Source organism: Eubalaena glacialis, chromosome 10 (assembly GCF_028564815.1).
Source record: "Eubalaena glacialis isolate mEubGla1 chromosome 10, mEubGla1.1.hap2.+ XY, whole genome shotgun sequence".
Lineage (NCBI taxonomy): Eukaryota > Metazoa > Chordata > Mammalia > Artiodactyla > Balaenidae > Eubalaena > Eubalaena glacialis.
This window is the reverse complement of record NC_083725.1, coordinates 8,840,587-8,859,191: the sequence shown is the minus strand read 5'-3', so window position 1 is coordinate 8,859,191 and position 18,605 is coordinate 8,840,587. Positions and strand designations below refer to the sequence as shown.

The 18,605-nt window shown below is 44.4% G+C and overlaps 1 protein-coding gene across 2 annotated transcripts; it reads right to left on the bottom strand.

The window, feature by feature from the left end:
* Nucleotides 1-1,654: 1,654 nt before the first annotated feature.
* Nucleotides 1,655-18,384, bottom strand: TMEM218 (transmembrane protein 218). Of its 2 annotated transcripts, none has more exons than XM_061203231.1 (4): nucleotides 18,263-18,384; nucleotides 9,017-9,231; nucleotides 8,055-8,157; nucleotides 1,655-4,383 (listed from the first exon to the last, which is right to left on the bottom strand). In XM_061203231.1, the coding sequence occupies exons 2-4, from the start codon at nucleotides 9,124-9,126 to the stop codon at nucleotides 4,249-4,251; spliced, it is 348 nt and encodes a 115-aa protein (XP_061059214.1). In that variant the 5' UTR covers nucleotides 9,127-9,231; nucleotides 18,263-18,384; the 3' UTR covers nucleotides 1,655-4,248. The 2 variants fall into 2 exon arrangements, with proteins under 2 accessions (XP_061059214.1, XP_061059215.1); XM_061203232.1 differs by lacking the exon at nucleotides 18,263-18,384 and adding an exon at nucleotides 9,677-9,727.
* Between the last annotated feature and the right edge of the window lie 221 nt (nucleotides 18,385-18,605).

The following is an 18,605-nucleotide window of genomic DNA, read 5'->3' as shown; positions in this document are numbered from 1 at the left end:
ATCTTACATGGCAAATGAGACTTGGCAGACATGGTTAATGACCACGAGATGGGGAGACTATTTTGGATTGTCAGGGGTGGGCCCAATGTAATCACAATGGCTCCTTACAAATCAGAGGGGGAGGCAAGAGTGTCAGGTGTCAGATTAGAAGATGCTGGCTTAAAAATTTTTTTTTTAATTTTTAAATTTAAAATTTTTGGCTGCCACCGAGTGACGTGCCAGGATCTTAGTTCCCCGACCAGGGACCGAACCTGTGTCCTCAGGTTCAGTGAAAGCGGCGAGTCCTAACCACTGGACTGTCAGAAGATGCTGGCTTTGAAGATGGATGCAGGGCCAAAGAATATGGGCAGCCTCCAGAGGCTGGAAAAGGCAAGGAAACAGGATTCTCCCCTAGAGCCTCCAAAACCTTGATATTAGCCTCGTGAAACCCATTTTAGATTTCTGACCTCCAGAACTATAAGATAATAAATTGGTATTCTTCTAAACTGCTAAGTTTGTGGTAATTTGTTATAGCAGCAATAGGAAACTATTACATGTTCCCAGTGTAAAATGGGGCCAACATCAATATGAAGACAGCAAGACCAAAGAAATCCGCAAAGATTAAAAAAAAAAAAGTGGAGAGGATGGCCATGGAGCATTTGGATACCATATAAATGCCACATGTGTAACTACCCCGAGTTCCCTGAAGGCAGGACCTGGGCTAAATGTACACCCTTTACAATATCCAATGTGTGTGAGGAAAACCAGAAAAATGAACTTTCTCATTCCGTCTGTGGTGCTGGGCCCCAGCTTTGATCCTTGCTGTCATTTCTTAGGTCCCAGGAAACTGAGGCAGGACGGTGTGTGTCGAGTGGGCTGGGAGTGGGGGGACTGGGGAATATTTTTTTTTTCCTTGAGTAAACAGCAACCAATGTGGTCTGCTAGAGACAGAGATCGAGAAACAAACACATATTCTTGGCTCGTGGCTCTGATTCTTCCACTGGCACCTCTGAAAACCAAGCCAAGTACCAAACTTTCTGGGCAGATGGTGCTGAAGAGAGAGCTTGCGGCGTATATCCTTGATACTCAGTCCACAAGCCGCTCCCTCGGTATCTCTAAGCAAAGTCTCATAGCACAGAGATCCCCACCCCCCCAAATCAGAGGTGATCAGTGAGGCTGTCCCTGAGGTCCACGTGGCTTCTAACTGTATTGCCCTGGATTCCTGGCCAATTCCTAAGATGCTGGATTTTCCTCTAGACTCAACTGCTTCTCCTTGGTATTCCTTGGTCCCTCCTTTTACTTTGTTTTCATCTTATGGAGGAACACGATGTAAGGAAGAGAAGAACTGAGACTGCCTGAGTTCAGGTCCTGAGTCCTGTTTAACCCCTAGCTGAGTGACCTCAAGCAAACCATTTCACCCCGCTGTGCCTGTTCCCCGTCTGTGAAATGGGGGTATTAAGAGCACTTATTTCACAGGGTTGCTATAAGGATTACATAAGTTAACACTTAAGAAGGCACTTAGAAAAGTGCCTCGTACGTGTTTGCTCAATACAATAAAAATTGTGATTTCAGCAAGTGAAGAACAGAATATTCCGAAGTACTGCGTTGGAAATAGAGATGAAAGATTGAACTCTATGGACTACAGCATCCCTTCCAATCCTGAGTTTTTATGCTCCTGTGAGGAGAATCAGCACTTCTCCGGATTCATTTCCATGCGGTTCCCATTCCCGTGTCTGGAAATTTGCTCCTATGTAATAAGAGCCAAATACTTGAAGCTTTATGCCAAGAAGTCATGATAAAATGTTTTTTTATTTGTACTATAAATGTTAATTAGGAATTCTTTAATGAAACGTTTACTTTTGGATATGGGTCAGGGGAACGGTGGGTACAAATAGCTAAGAAATAGTGTTAGCCAATGTAAAAATAAGTAGTTGTTTGAAAGCCAAAATGGATCCTTAAACCATCTGAGAAATGAAATGTCAGGATCCCGATGTCAAGTGTGAGCCTCACTACTAACAAGCTGGGCAACTTTTTAAACCCCTGTATCTCTCTGCCTGTCTCTCATCTGTGAAATAATTGCAGCAGGTTTCTTTACACATGAATAAAAATCAAAGCAAAACAAAACCCTTCAACTGCAGCAGCAACAGGATAGAGCTGACAGAAAAGTTTATGTCTTAGAGAACAGATCAAGAAACGGATTACTTTATGTTAGAATAAAAACATTTAAAAATGATTTGGATGCCTTCATCCCAGGATGGAGTGAGGAAGACAGCCTGGATGCCTCAGAGCCTCATTCTTGGATGGATTTACTCCACCAGGACCGTGCTTCACACCCAGTGGCAGCACAGTCAATGCTGAGTGAGTGCCGACACCTGCTGTGTGCAGCACGCATGAATGGCAGTGCATTCCCTAGCAACTGAACAGCGTAAAATAACTCGGATGAATTCTTAGATTAAATATCCGATACCATGCATCAGGAAAGAATGTTAGCTTTACTTCTGTTTTACCAGTGAGAAATAAAAGGAACTTGTCAAAAAAATTACCTAGTGTGTTCTGCCGGCTTGAGACAGCGCCACCTAGTGGATCAGACAAACGTCTCCGCTGTGAACGTTGTGGCGTCCTGCTGATGCGTTTTTCGTCAGGATGCAATTTTAAGAGGCTGTGAAATAACCTGTCTTCTTATATAGAAGCCCTGATTCACTCTCCCTCCCCCGCTTCCAGACAGTGGGATCACCACAGTCTCTTTGCCGCAGGATCCCCTCTGGGTGGCACCACCTGCGCTAAGGCCATTGATCAAAGAAGGAAGAATGGGACCCTGAGATGATTTGTTTGTATTTAAGGGATGCCCTCTAAGCCCTGTCCCCAGGAAGGCCGTGAGCACAAGGGGTGCCATATTAGCCATTGATTATCGGGGTCCCCCATGTAGAACTCAGTGAAATTCATTTTGTGCCCTCCCAGACTTCTACTTCTTATCCCAACCCTGTGAGGGTTGTTTTCAGGGTTGGACATGACTGCTTGGCATATGAAGGTAGAAAGTGACCCGTCATTTATGTCACCACTGCTGGTAGTTACAGGATCTACAGAAGGCAGGCTGAGCTAAAATACCCTTTGTACGAAGCATATTTTTGCCCTTAACACACAAGCCTGTCATTTACATCTGTGTAAAAAAAAAAAAAAAGATTAGTGTACTACTGGCAAATAGCATGTACTCAATCAAAGTTCTTTTTCCAACTTGTTTTCTGGTTCTTAATTTTAAGCCAGAAAGTCCTTCTTCAAATAGCTCTAGGGAGCCAGGATGAGGCTTCCAAAATGGAGCCAGCCTAGAGCCCCTCTAGTTAATAACAAATTTCACTTCAGCCCCTCTAGTTAATAACAAATTTCACTTCACTTAGATATAAAGTTATACGTAAGCCTGGGCATATACATTCCTCACCAGCTTTGGAGAAAGAGCTACGAAGATGAAAGAGATGACAGTAACCCCAAATGGACTCTTATGGTAGCCAAATAAGGGAACAAAGGCTGCCGAATCCTGGAAGAAAAAGAATCCAGAGAGACAGAGCAGCAGGCCACACAACTGACGTTTCCATACCTGCCTCTAATCCCCGAGTAAACCTGAAATATAGAAATGCTAGATTTAGAAGGCTGTGGCCAGGAGTTCGAGGTGAAAGCCAGTCCTTTGGCTGCTGTTGCTTGCTTTCTTGGAGCAGCGAGAAGTGACACCATGGCCTTTGTGGAGCCTGGTGTCAGGATACGCGGAGTGCTCCGTAACCGGCACCTGGATATGTCTCCAGGTCATCACACTGAAATAACCTTTTGAACTTTGATTGTCTTTCTTTCCCAAATGATCTTGACCTTGTAACTAACAATTTTTCATAGTATCAAAAAGGACCAAGTTCTTCCGTCTATTGGACAGCAGAAGCCAAAGTGCCCCTTTTCCCAAAATTCATTTACTGAAGTCTTCATTGAAAACCTACTCTAAGCAGATCCCTGTTGCTATTTCCTTTTCAAAAGAGATGGAAAATCTGAGGTACAGGTGCTAAGAAGACGGCAATATCCCTCTTAAGCTGGTGAGAATCTCTCCCCAGGGGCAATTTTGCAACCCTGTTTCTGGAAGCCAGGACTCAAGGGATTTGTCTTAGTGATGAAGAGATGATCCTCTGATCTTAAGGCAGGAAGGTTGTCAGAACAAGACTCCAAACAATACCTTTCTGCTCATCAGTGACATCAAAGCGAGGGAAAGAACAGGGTCTTGGTTTTCCTGAAGATGGCTCAGTAGGACCGCAGTGGTTTGGCACAGATTGGCTCCAGGATGTGATGGATTAGAACCAAGAAAAGGCTCCCAAGGAAGACCAGAGTGAGGAAAGCCAGCAGGACATAGCGGCCAATGAAAAAGGCATCTACAATCTGGAGAAGGAAACATCAAAAGCGAAATTACTGTCACTTCCGCACCCTGGCTGTGCTCATCTGTAATCTCTGATGAATGGGCCCAGAGTCTGTCCATATTCGTAACTTCCAGTAACATCCTGCCCTGAGTCTACCCTGCAAATGGATAAGAAAGAACCTTTTTCTCAACGTGCTGAGCCAGAAATACAAGATAAAGAGAGGCTTAATGAAGTCCAGGGAACAAATGGCTCCATGTAGGAGGTTCACAAACACTCTGAAGACCCTGGACGAGCCCCTCTCTGTTCTGAAATCAGTTCTCTGAAAGAGTTAATTAACTCTGAAAGAGTTAATGAGAAGTTTGCTTGCTTGGTCTCTGGAAGGCTCATTTGGTGGCTGTCAACTTTTCCTCATGGAGAATTTTAAACATACATAAAGATACGATAGTATAATAAACCCCACACACCCAGGACCCAAGCCCTCCCATCATCAACCCATTGCCAACTCAGGAGATGTCATTTTCAAAATGAAAAGGTGACTCTAAAACTTTCATCAGAAGAGTTCTGAACCCTAACATTCGTAACCCAGCATTCCAAGGGTTGGGGGTAATAGCCATTTTCCTGAGATACTGAAACACGAAGAGGAGAGATAACTTGCCCCAATTCGTACAGTTGGCTGCTTGGCAACCAGTCGTACTTGAGGCCCCGAAGCTGTTGGTCTTTGCTGACAGAAACCTATGATTGGTATTGGCCCTACCTGCTTGTCTACTGTTCACAGCCAGAGCTCTGTTTTCCGCAGATCCAAATGGTGCTGCTTAAGTCTGGGCAGGAAAAAGCAGTTTAATCTACAGACTTAAGAGAGCAGCGGCATGAACCAAGTGACTGGGGACTCCACAGCTTCCGGAAGCTTTCAGAACCCAGTACCTGAAGAGAACCCAAAATACCTGAAGGGCGACTGTGGCTGACAGAATAACGGCCCTAACATGTACACATCCTCACCTCCAGAAAGTCTGAATACGTTAAATTACATGACAAAGGAGAATTAAGATTGTAGATGGAATTAAGGTTGCTAATCAGCTGACCTTAAAATAGGGAGATTGGCCTGAACTGTCCAATACAGGTGGCCCAATGTAATCACAAGGGTCCTTAGAAGTGGTAGAGGGATGCAGGAGAGAGGGTCAGAGAGAAAGATGTGAGGATGGAGGCAGGGTCAGAGACACGTTACTTTGCTGGCCCTAAAGTTGGAGCAAGGGGACTGCAAGCCGAGGGTGTCCTCCAGAAGCAGGAAAGGGCACGGAAACATCCTTCCGCAGAACCTCCAGAAAGGAAGACAGCCCTGCCAACCCCTTGATTTTAGCCCAGTGAGGCTGATGTGGGGCTTCTAACCTATGGAACTATATAAGATAGTAAATTTGTGTTGTAAGCCACTAATTTCGTGGTAATTTGTTACAGCAGCAGTAGGTAACTAATACAGTGGCGATACACAAAGCACCTGTCAAGTCCGAGCTCTGCTGTGATCACTGAGTTCCAAAGACACCAAGAAGGAAAGGGCTGCTCCAGAGATTACCCTAACAGCCAACTTACAACAAAGGTCAGCTTGATGAAAGAGCTTTAACATAACTTTGACCTTGGCTCCAGGACTGAACAAGTCTCTTGCAAGCTGCATGTTTGCTGGTTCGACGCGGTTCACTTTTTAATTAGCCAATTAGCAGGCCTTGGGTGAGGAAGGCCCAGGCCATGTATTATTGATACAGTATTGAGCCAAGCTGCTGCAGGGGCTGGTGCTCAAAACCTGAAAATGAGATCCTGCTGGCCATGCTGACAAACATATTTTGCTCAAAGCCCATTCTGCTCTCCTGGGTCTGAAACTCATATGACAGAGGAAAGAGGGATTGATTTCAAAACAGTGTTTGCTCTGTGCCCTTCTTCCAATGTTCACATCTGCAGCAATCCAGAAATACGCAGCCTTCATCGCTCTCCCCATTTTAGACAGGAAAACCAGGGTGGGAGTCTGCGCCCCAGCTCACACACACAGTCCTGACACAGTCAGAGTGGTTTTCAAATGTTGACCCAAAAAAACCTGGCATGTATGAAAATAATTCCTCAGTTTTGTGTGGTAAGTATTATTTCCCTTGGAATTTTCAGAACGAATTTCCTCCCTTTTGCCATGGTCAGTCCTAGATAGAACTGGAAATGTGTGCCGATTTTAGTTCAGGAGTTATATCATTTTGTGTAGTCTAGTGTCTAGTGTCAAAATAGTCGCCTCTGCACTTGCTGCGAAGGCCCCCGATATTCTGTGGAGTCCCCAACAATGAAGGTTTTGAAGACAGACCTCAGCTTGAAGCCTTGCTCTGCCTCTTCCTATACATGTATGACCTTGGGCAAGTTACCCTAACCCCTTCCAGCCTCGGCATCCTTACCTATGAACTGGGGACACTGACAGCACCTGTGTCGTACCACTTAGGGTTGTCCTGAGGTTTACATGAGAGCTTGTAAATAACAGGCTTAGCACAGGACCTGGCACACAGTGATGCCTTAAAAAACGTTAGCTGTTATCACCGTGACAGCTTAAAAATTAAAACAGAGGAAAGAAGCTGCTCGAAAAAGTAATGGGACACAGGAAGTCAATACTGTGATCAATATCGTAGGGATCGGGGCTTCCCTGGTGGCGCAGTGGTTGAGAATCTGCCTGCCGATGCAGGGGACACGGGTTCGAGTCCTGGTCTGGGAAGATCCCACATGCCGCGGAGCAACTAGGCCCGTGAGCCACAATTACTGAGCTTGCGCGTCTGGAGCCTGTGCTCCGCAACAAGAGAGGCCGCGATAATGAGAGGCCCGCGCACTGCGATGAAGAGTGGCCCCCACTTGCCGCAACTAGAGAAAGCCCTCGCACAGAAACGAAGACCCAACACAGCCAAAAATAAATAAATAAAATAAATTTAAAAAAAAAACAAAGATCGTAGGGATCTGAGACCAGCTCTGTATGGTAAAGCCAGAGCCCCAGTCAGGAATGAACCAGAATGGGTGGGGTCTAGGAGAGATGATAAAAATCCATGTAGACAGGTAGGTGCTGGGAGATGTGTTTCTAGAAACGAGGACCAAAGGGGCTTCCCCAAAGGCTGTTAGTATTAAACGCACCAATCTCTACAACTTCCGCTTTCCAGAGAAGCGCTCCGCCTTCCTCAGTGCTCTTCTCTACGGAAAGTACTCCCTCCATGCCACAAGTGGAGAAGTGCAAACACACGGAGGTGAAAAAGCATGTCGTTCAGCACCTGAGAGAACTGCCTCAGTGCTGCCCGGGATGCGAGTTTCTGAGCCAAGGCCACCAGGAGTGGGAGCCTCCTACTCAGGGCAGGCTCTTCCCGCCTGTCTGCTCGGCTCCGGCCCTCACACCACAAGGTGGCTTCTGGGCTCACTGCTCGTTCCACTTGATGCAAACTGGAGACGAGAACAGATTAGGCGAATAGCTGCCCGGGGGTGTCGCAAGGGGGCATCAGAAGAATTGTCTCTTCCTGGGGGAGGGGGAAGGGGGTTAAAACTCCCTCTGAGCTCCCCCCATCCTGGTTTCAACTTTACAATTTTTCTAACACACTTCGGCCCTCCTGGCATCAGGGACCATGTGGGGCAGGATGGAGGTCCAGAGCAAGAGAAAGAAGAGACACAACTCAGGATGCAAAACAAAACCCATGGTTTTACCTTCATCTCGGCCTCAGGGGCGGGGAATTCACTGGCTCGGGGGAACAGCAACAGAACTGCCGTGATGATCACAGCACCGAGGAACACGAAAATGACGGAGAACCTGGGAGTGAAAGACAGAGGGTTAAAAGCACTGTTCAGTCTCCCTTCTAATCAGCTAGGCCGGGACTGGCTCTTCCCTGGGCGGATATCGTGTTTCAGACCATTAACAGGGCCCAGTGTGCTGCCCACACCGCCCAGGGAATTTAGAAATGTTTTCCCCTTCATCCCAAAACCCTTCTTCCCAGACAGGTACCAGCGGGATGCGTTTCTGTTTATTCCTGGGAACTCCAAATTCCTAAGAATGGGAATTGGTAGTTTTTACCTTTGCCTCTGTGCGGTCATGATCAGGAAAAAGCGAAGCAGCCCCGCCCCCCAGTGCTGTGTTTTAAACCAGGAAACTTTAGTAAATGATGTAACTTGCTGATTTGTACCTACACTGTCTGGCCAGGGAGTGTGACTCTATGGTGACCTTAGAGTCAGTTTATGGCCTGATTCTTTCTTAAGTCAATGCCAGCCCAAGTCACCTATGACTCTTCAGCGTCCCAGGACCCAGGTCTGGAGCCTTAGGGGCTGGACCCAGTACCTGCTGTAAATCTCAACAATTAAGAAACACGCACACATACAACCCCAAGAAACTCAGCAGGCACCGAAAGCGGATTCTCTTTTCACCCCCTGCGTCCCCATCTCCTCAACACTGAGAGCTGACAAACACCACTCCCCTTCTCCTCCCACCTCTGCTTCCGAGCATAAATAACACAGTTAGTGCTTATCATCATAAGCATCATAAGTGAAAATGCAACTCATTCAAACTGCCAGTAGTTACAACAATGAGCTTCTGAATTCTAAACGTTTCACGAGCGACAGCGATTGCACTTCTAATCGCTTTTACCTGGGACTCCTGGCTGGAGAGAAGGCCTTACCTAGCTATACCTGAGGCTCTGGACAGCAGCAGACACAGCAGCAGCACTGACACCCAGAGCAGGGCGAGGATGAACACGCCAGCCCCCACGCCCAGCACGGTGCCAGCCATGCAGGGGAGGCAGCGGAGAGCTGCAGGCCTGGGCCCCCCGGCCCGATGAGCCGTCCGTCCCTGGTGCTGTGGGTACCGCCAGGCTTCCGTGCACTCCTGGGTTTCCTGGTGGGCGGTCAGACAAACACAGAAAGTCCCAATTCATTCTGGGGAATTTTTGATGATTGCTGTGGTAGGAGGATTCGTCAGTACAGGTCTTTGGGAATGTCGAGTCCCTTAATAGGAATTAAAAATTCAGAGCCCAAACCTGTCTTTTTCGGTGAGGACTGAGAAACTCCCTTCTGCTCCATGTGGGTCACTTCAAACTCGGAATCTGAGTTTGTCTTCCCACAACCCACGAGCTGGATTCTCCCTCGATACAAAACCCTAACCGAGGGCTGTAAAAGGTACCAGGACCCGAGAGCTCCAGGGCCCACGAGAAGTCGAAGTTCTCGGGTTAAGTCTGTGGTGGGAGCTGTGACTCCGCAGGCAATCACAAGACAGAAACGCCTAATCCTTGGAGAAGAAGAGGAGCCATCCCTGTTTCCGAACGTTCACTTGTGCTAAGTACCTTACAAATATAGCTCGTTCAATCACGGCAATAAGCTTCTGAGGTAGGGATTATGTCCACGTCGCAGAAGACGTATCTGCGGTATAAGGTGACGGGATAGTATTAACAAGCCCGGTGGCTCACAGCAACAGACAGCTATACGTTCACAGTCCTGGGGGCCAGAACTCTGAAACTAACGTGTCAGCCAGGTCACACTTTTTTCCAAAGGCTCTAAGAGAGAATTCTTCCTGCCTCTTCCAGCTCCTGGTGGCCCCGGGTGTTCCTTGGCTTGTGGCTGCATCACTGCAATCTTTGCCTCCGTCTTCACATGGCCTCCCCTGTGTCTCTGTCTTCTTCCTGTCCCATCTCTTATGGGGACACTTGTCATTGGATTTAGTTCCACCCAGATGATCCATCATGATCTCATCTCAAGATCCTTAACTTAATTGCATCTGCAAAGACCCATTTTCCAAATAAACCTGTCACACTCACAGGTTCCAGGGGTTAAGATGTGGACATATCTTTCTTGGGGCCACCGTTCAACCCACTCCAGGGTAACACCATATAGTACCTCCCCTGATTTTCCCTTTCAGTATCAGAGGCAAGCCTTAAGCACACAATTTCCTCCTCAGGCTGATGGTTTTCTTTACCCTAATGGCTTAAATACCACAAAAATGATTACCTATGAGAATTTCTGTCATAAAGATATTGGAAAGTAAGTCCTAAGCATGAACTGCTAATCAACAAAACCCCACATATATTCACTCAACATTTATTTATTTATTAATTTTTTTGGCCACATGGAGAGGCATGTGGGATCTCAGTTCCCCAACCAGGGATCGAACCCGCGCCCCCTGCATTGGAAGCACGGGGTGTTAACCACTGGACTGCCAGGGAAGTCCCAGTCAACATTTATTTTGCACCTACCTTGTAGAGCATTGCTACAAGCTGGGGATCACAAGGTAAATAAGACATTTCTTCTGACAGAAGCTTAAGACCTATTGGAGAACACTGCTATGCAGACAACTCTCCATTCTGATCAGTAGGAAAAACAAAGTGCAATGGGAATTGAGATGTGAGAAGGGCTTTACAAAGGAGGTGACTTTGCATGGGCCCATTTGGGAGAGAACCATGGCCAGAGGACAGAGTAAGGGAGAGGTGGGCAGAGAGGCCTGGCAGCAGGTGGGCGTGGCCCCCTTGCCCATTCCCCCCTCATTAGAGCACAGGGATGTCGGGTGTCCTCAGTAACTCAATATGCCAAGGGTTTTCCCACCTCTGGGTCCTTGTGCCTGCTGTTTCCACTGCCTGGAATGAACCCCTGACCCCAAAGAAGCCGTCTACCATTTGCAGGGCTGGCTTCTCCTCATCCTTCTGACCCAGCTTTAAACGCAGCCTCCTCAGAGAGGTCTTCCCTGACTGTCCCAGCTAAAGAAACCCACATTCACTCTAGTTCCTTCAGAGCGCACCTCACAAACTGTAGTTCACATTCTGATTTATTGTTCACAGGTTTACTTTCTGTCTCTCCAGCTAGAATAGTAAACTCCAGGAGGGCAGAGACTTTGTATCTTGCTCACTACAGTCTTGCCGGTTCTTTTCTACAGAGGTTATAAGTAATAGATATTTGTTGGATGAATACATGAAGCAGTGCTAACAAGCCCACAAAAGTCCAGTGAAGGAGTGATAGGATCGTATCTAATTTTAGAGAAAGATGACTCTGGCTTCTGGTCAATACGCTGGACAGAGCTGACACGGGAATTACCCCACACAACAGCAAACACATAGAAAGGCTTAATAAAATAGAACGAAAAGAATTTAATACACAGCGCAGCTTGAAAGCAATAAAGGGAAATCCTTAAGTGCTATAAACAAAAATGTAACTCAAAGCCTGGATAGTAAGCAGGAGCTGAGCCCAAAGACCTGCAGGGGTCCTGGAACCAGGTGCAAACCTTAGGAGTGGTCCTCTCCTTGACAGGTGAGGTCTCAGACCCATGATACAGAGAACTAGAACTGAGAACAAGGTATAAAAATGGGCTCTGTAAGGGCTCAGCTGTCTTTGAAACAGGGACTAAAAAATTTGATGCTGACGTGGTTGGAAGAAAGCAGGCCAAGTACCTGAGCCCATGGGTGAAAAAAGAACAACCCAAGAGAAATCTGCATCCCAATCCTTCATCACATGTGGGAGAGGGGTTCGGATCACACTACCACTGAGGTGTGGGAATCCCAAGTAGTAAGAGTAACATGAAAGCTACACTAACAGTGAGAAGCCCATAGGATCCCAGCAGAGACAAATGGAAACCTCTCTGGAGGGAGGTCAGCATGCAAGGTTCCCACTGGAGTGAGTGTAAAATAGAGGTTTTCAGACATACAAAGACTGGAATGGAGTTCACCCCTCATAGATATACTTCACCAAGAAGGAAAATGAACTAAGAAAGAAGGTGTGAGATGTAAGGAGGAATGGTGAGAAAAATATTAGTAAATACTGACAGTAAAGACTTCTTTAATGATAAGGACTAATTTCTTGATGAGTTAAAAACAAGGAAGAACTAAAATATTTGTCGACAAGTGGAAGGTGAGAGAAAGGACAGCTCAAAGTTAAATCATTCCATAGTTATTATTTTGCTCTGAAGAGGTGAGAATTAATGATTTTACCTATAGGCTTTGTTAAGCTAAATATGCATGTTAAAAACACACATAGGTAAACACCAGATAACATAAATAGGATGAATAACTTCTATACTAGTAGAGTGAGAAAAATAAAGGAAGAAAGCAGAAGGCAGGAGTGGAAAGAAACAAAGGAAAATACAAAATAAGACTGTAAAAATAAGCCCAAATATAACAGTAATCATAGTAAATGTAAGCAGATTACACTTGACTATTAAAAGAGATTCTTATATTAGATTTTTTTTCGAACAGCTCTTTATAAAAGCTGCGCAGAAAGCATAATGAGAGAGAGGCTGAAAATAAAAAGAGTGAAAAAGACATACAAAGCAAATACTACCAAAACAAAAAGAGGGGAAAAGCAGAATTGTACAATGGATACAGAGTTTCAGTTGTGCAAGATGAAAAAGTTCTAGAGATCTGTTACACAATGATGTGAATATACTTAACACTGCTGAACACTCAAAAATGGTTAAGGTAGTAAATTTTATATATGTGTTTTTTACCACAATTACCAAAAAAAAGAAAAAAACAAGCAAAACAAAACAAAATACAGTCTGGTAAAGCAATATCAGTATCAAGCAAAACAGAATGTAAAGCTTTGAAAAATATTAATAACGACAGTCACAAAAGGAATAATCTAACAAAAAAATACAACTCAAAACACATGAACCTAAAACAAAGCCTCAAAACATATAAAGCCAAAACTGAATCACCGCAATAAACGGAAAAGCCCACAAATTTCGTGCAAGATTTTAATATACCTCTCTCAGAAACTGATAGACCAAGCAGCTAAGAATAAACACTTGACAAAGAGGATACACAAATGGCCAACAAATATGTGAAAAGGTGCCCAACTTCATTAGTCATCAGGAAATTGCAAATGAAAACCAAAATGCAGTACCTCTAGACACCTACCAGAACGGCTAAAATGAAAATGACAGACAACACCAAATGTTGACAAAGATGTGGAGTAACTGGAACCCTCATATCCTGCTGGTGAGAGTCTAAGTTGTTACTACCGCTTTGGAGACTCTTTGGTAATATCTAATAAAGCTGAATATACGTGAACCCAGCCCTTCTCTTCCTGGGTGTGTCCCCAACAGACACATACACATAAGTTCACTAAAAGACATGTACAAAAGTTCACTGCAGCCCTATTTGAAATAGTTAAAAACTGAAACAACCTAAATATCCATCAGTCGAATAGATAAAGTATGGTATTATACATACAATCTCTTCATTCATACAATGGAATAGTAGAAAGCAGCAAAAATGAACAAACTACAACTATACCCAGCAATGTGGGAGAGTTTCGCAAATATTGAGTGTAAAAAGCTAAAGGCAAAAGAGTTCATACTGTATAATTCCACATATATAATGTTTAAAAACAGGTCAAACTAATTTTGGGGTTAGAAGTCAGGAGTGTGGTTACCTTGTAGAAAGTAGTGACTGGAGGGTGCCTGAAGGGGGTTCTGGGGTGCTTATGAAATTTTGTTTCTTCAACTGGGTGTTGGTTACACGGCTTTGTTAATTGTGTTAAATTGTATCTAGCTGTACACTTCTGATGTGCATATTTTTTGGTATGTGTGTTATACCTTTTTTTTTTTTCCAAAAAAGTTTACTTCAAAGAAAGTCTGAAGAGACATACTAGACAAATGCAATATATGGGCCTTGTTTGGGTCCTGATTCAAACAAACCAACTATACAAAACCTTTTACGAGATGACTGAGGAAATCTGAACAGTATCTGGATACTTGATGATATTAAGGAATTGCTGTTTATTTTTTAAATAAAAAATATTGTTTTTTAAAAAACGTGGGGACTTCCCTGGTGGTGCAGTGGTTGGGAATCCGCCTGCCAATGCAGGGGACACGGGTTCGAACCCTGGTCCGGGAAAATCCCATGTGCCATGGAGCAACTAAGCCCATGCACCATAACTACTGAGTTTGCGCTCTAGAGCCTGTGAGCCACAACTACTGAGCCTGCGTGCTGCAACTGCTGAGGCCCGCCTGCCGCAACTACTGAAGCCAGTGCGCCTAGAGCTCATGCTCCGCAACAAGAGAGGCCACCGCAATGAGAAGTCCATGCACCGCAACGAGGAGTAGCCTCCACTCGCTGCAACTGGAGAAAGCCCACGCACAGCAACGAAGACCCAACGCAGCCAAAAATAAATAAATTAATTAATTAATTAATTTTAAAAAATGTGATGGTGTGGTTATATTGCTAAAAGATTACTTCTGATATACAGGTACACACACACACGCACACCAGAGATAAGAGAAAACGATGTCTGGGAACTTTATAATTATTCAGGGGAGAGGAGAAGACGGGGGCTAATATGAAACAAGGCTGGTCACGAGTTAACTGTTGAAGCTGGGTGGTGAATACATGAATGTTTGCTATACTATTTTCTGTACTTCTGAATATATTTGAAACTTTTGCAATAAAAAGATGTGTGTATGAATAAGTATACATGTATAAGTAGGAATAAATCCAACAAAAGATGTGAAGATTTTTATAGCAAAAATTATAAAACTTTATTTGAAGATACATATTTTTAAAAGGCCTGAATAGAGAAATAACCCATGTTCCTGAATGGATGGGATGGTTTAATATTGAAATATCTCAATTTTCCTTAATCTATCAGTTCAATGCAATTCTAACCAAAATCTCAAAGTAATTTTTTGTGGAACTTGAAAACTGATCCTAAATTCATATGGAAAAGCAAAAGCCCAAGAATAGCGAAAACAATTTTGAGAACAGGATGGAAACTTGCCTTTCGTGTTACCAACTGCCGCAAGACACATTATAAAACCAAGGTAATTAAAACAGTGTGATAGTGGCATAAAGACACGTGAGCCAGTGGAATAAAACAGAGAACCCAGAAGCAGATCCATGCATTTATGAGAACTTTGCACAAGACAGAGTTGGCTTTATAGTCAGTGGGTAGAGGATTTCATAGATAGTGTTGGGACAAGTGATTATCCAATCAGAAAAGAATAAAACCAGATCTCTACTTTATATCATACGCAGAAGCCAATTTTAAATGGAAAGTAATTCATAATAAAACAGCATATGTTTAAATATACAAATGTTCAGGCTGACTACACTAGAATACATAAGGAAGTAACGCACTCAGATGCTCGCACCTAAACTTAGAATCACCATGAACGCAAAAGCTACAAATGCTGGCTGATGCAGGTGTGTTATACGGCAACTCAAATACCACGAGCTGGGCTGCCTTCAGGTACGGGGTTTTCTAGAGTGATGAACAACTCTTGTTAAAAAGTTCCAAACCACAAATAAGTATACTTTCCCCTTGATTTACATTAGAGTTGTATTCCTGGAAATTTTACTGTATTAAACTGTGCCAAAAAATACATTATGTTTATACAAAAAATGGAGTTAGGTTCTAGGCTCATATTATAAATGAGTATCCTATGAGACACTCAAAAGTTGTGCAGGAGGAAGGACGATTCTTTACTATGAGGGGCTGTCCAGTGTATTGCAGGACTCCTAGCGTCGCCAGACCTGCTTTGTAAACCCTGGTAGTGTCTCCAAAATCACAATAATAACCATAGGTGCCCTCACGAATTCCAAAATGACCAAAGGGGCATTACCATCCCCTTAAAGAACCATGGTCCTAGATAAACTCTGGCATAAAGAGACATGTAGAAGGGTGTTCATAATAGCAAAACATCTGAAAAAATCTAAATGTCCATCAGTAAGGGAATGGGTATTATATACTCAGAATGAACACTTAAAATGAATGAACTTGAGCTGGCCTTATTGATATGAATGTATCTCAAAAACAATATTGAGCCTAAAAGCAAGTTGCAAAATGAAGCCCACAGTACTATGCTACTTGTATCTTTAAAATTTAAAAAATACCTAAATAGTAATATACATATAGTTTATGAGCTACACATATACAGTAAACATAAAAACATGGGCATAAATGATGGAAAGCAATTTCAGAAGAGCGTTTGTCTCTGGGGAGCGAGGAAGGAAAGAGAATGAGCCCTGCTTAGAATCTGCAGGAATTAGGAGGTACTGACCCCAGTGCAGAAGCCGGCACTGGAGGGCTGCCTGCTGGGGGCCCGAGTGGTGTGGTTAACGGACGACAGTCGCTACGCACTTTCAAATCACAGAAGCACGCAGGAAAAAGGGTGGAAGGGTGTAATCTGGATACACTGATCCCCCTTTTCTGTCAGCGCGTTAACAGATGATGCCACACCGATGGCATTTTGGTAGCGTGACAACTGATTTTTCCCAGACTTGCATTTTATTTCATTATAAAGGTAGAGGCATTATCCTAGTATTTTAAAATTCAAACCATATTGAAGTGTTTAAAGTAGAAAAAAAGTGTGAAAGTTATCCCCCCGCCCAATTATCTTTGAAGGTTTGGAACAGCTATAAAGGAAAATGAAGAAGAATCCTCCAGAAGGGCAGTTCACTCCTGTAACCCACTGTTTTCTTTTTTCTTTCTTAAAGATTTATTTTTTATTGCGGTAACACTGGTTTATAACATTATATGTTTCATGTGTACAACATTATATTTCCACTTCTATATGCCCTACTGTGTGCTCACCACCAAAAATTTAGTTTCCATCTGTCACCCTACATTTGATCCCCTTTACCCATTTTGCACCCTCCCCGCCTCCCCCTCTGATAATCACTACTCTGTTCTCTGGATCTATGTCTTCTTTTTGTTTGGTTTGGTTTGTTCATTTTTGTTTGTTTATTCCACGTATGAGTGAAATCATACGATATTTGTCTTTCTCCATCTGATTTAAGCACTGGTAGGGACTTTGAGGATACAAAAGAAATGCGATGTCACTCTTGCCTTAATAGCCTGTGGTTTGTTGACATCAACAGCACATGGAACAATTAGGAAACACTAAACAAAGATATGACAATGTGCCAAACTTAATTTATATTTAATTTCCCCCAAAGATAATAATACTACTACATATCTGCAGGAGCACCGTCGTCTTCAGAGCACTTCTTCACTTGTATTATTTGGGGGAAATATTGCTTTGGCTGGAGTTACTGTGGGTCTTCATGGTACAGCTAGAACTAATGCTGGGCCTTGGCATATGGGTAGGAATGGGAAAGGTGAAACAGAAATGGAAGGGGATCCACGGAGAGAAAATAGTTTGAACAAAGAGGGTGAGACAAGATTGGCCACTGAGTATCTGGGGACTAATGTGGAGACTGGCCTCAGCCAGAGCAGAGGCAAATAATGGACAATAACGTTGTGTAGACCAACTGTTCAGGACCAGTTCTGGGCCTTTAATATTTTGGGGGAAAGTGTTTAAAAGCTTGAGATTTGGAGTTAACCTTCTTATACTCCTAGTGATCAAACTGACTTTAGTTAAATTATAAATTAAGAATAGGGCATGACTGAGGAAGCACTGCAAACTTCTTACATCTTCCTGAATGGAGATAACGTTTTAGGTTTTCTCTCTCATAAGAAGGAGCCCTCCCCAAAACCCAACTCTGTCCTCCCTTAACTGGGAGAAGGTATTTGTCTAATTTCCCCCGCCCTGTCGCAGATTCAAACTGGCGACAGGAAAACAGTGCCCCCAGGTCTCATCTTCAGAATTTTCGCCCGCTACCTACCAGTAGTTGGGAGAGAGATTAAGGTTTCGGTCACAAGGTATTTCGAATCGGGCACTGACATGTCACTTTCTTAAGAGCATGAGAAATAAAGCATTCCTGCCTTTTCCGCCCCCAATTCAGCAATTATCGGCCGCCAGGCCTTGGGTCCAGATCGGCGGTGAGGGTAGCCTGAGAGGTCCCTGCACCGCCATCCGCCCACGCCTTCCTCTAGCCTCCTCAGCCCCAACCCCTGCCATTCTCTCCTCTCCGCGGCCACCCCCACTCATCTCACCTCCCCGCCCCCCCCCACCTGGCTCCCCATCTCCCGGGTCCCCTACTCACACCTCTCAGTCCGGCCTGTTTCAGCCCACAAGGGATTTAGTCTACTCAAGGCGAATCACAAGTGGGCTTTCATCCAGGCAATTCCGGATTCGCTAATCAGCGCCGCTCTTTCAACGCCCAAATTCCCCCTCATTTGCTTACAACCGTCGCGGCTCCAGGCAACGCGGAGCGTGGTGGGTGGGCACGTCGCCCTCCGTTACGCCCTCCGATTGGTCAGTGCCTGTTGGTCCTGGGACCGGCCTCATGTTCTATTGGATAGAGGCAGTCCTGGCTCCTCACGCTTGCCCCACCCCTTTGTCAATCACACCTTCCCTTAGGGAACCCACGGGACCATTGGTCAGTC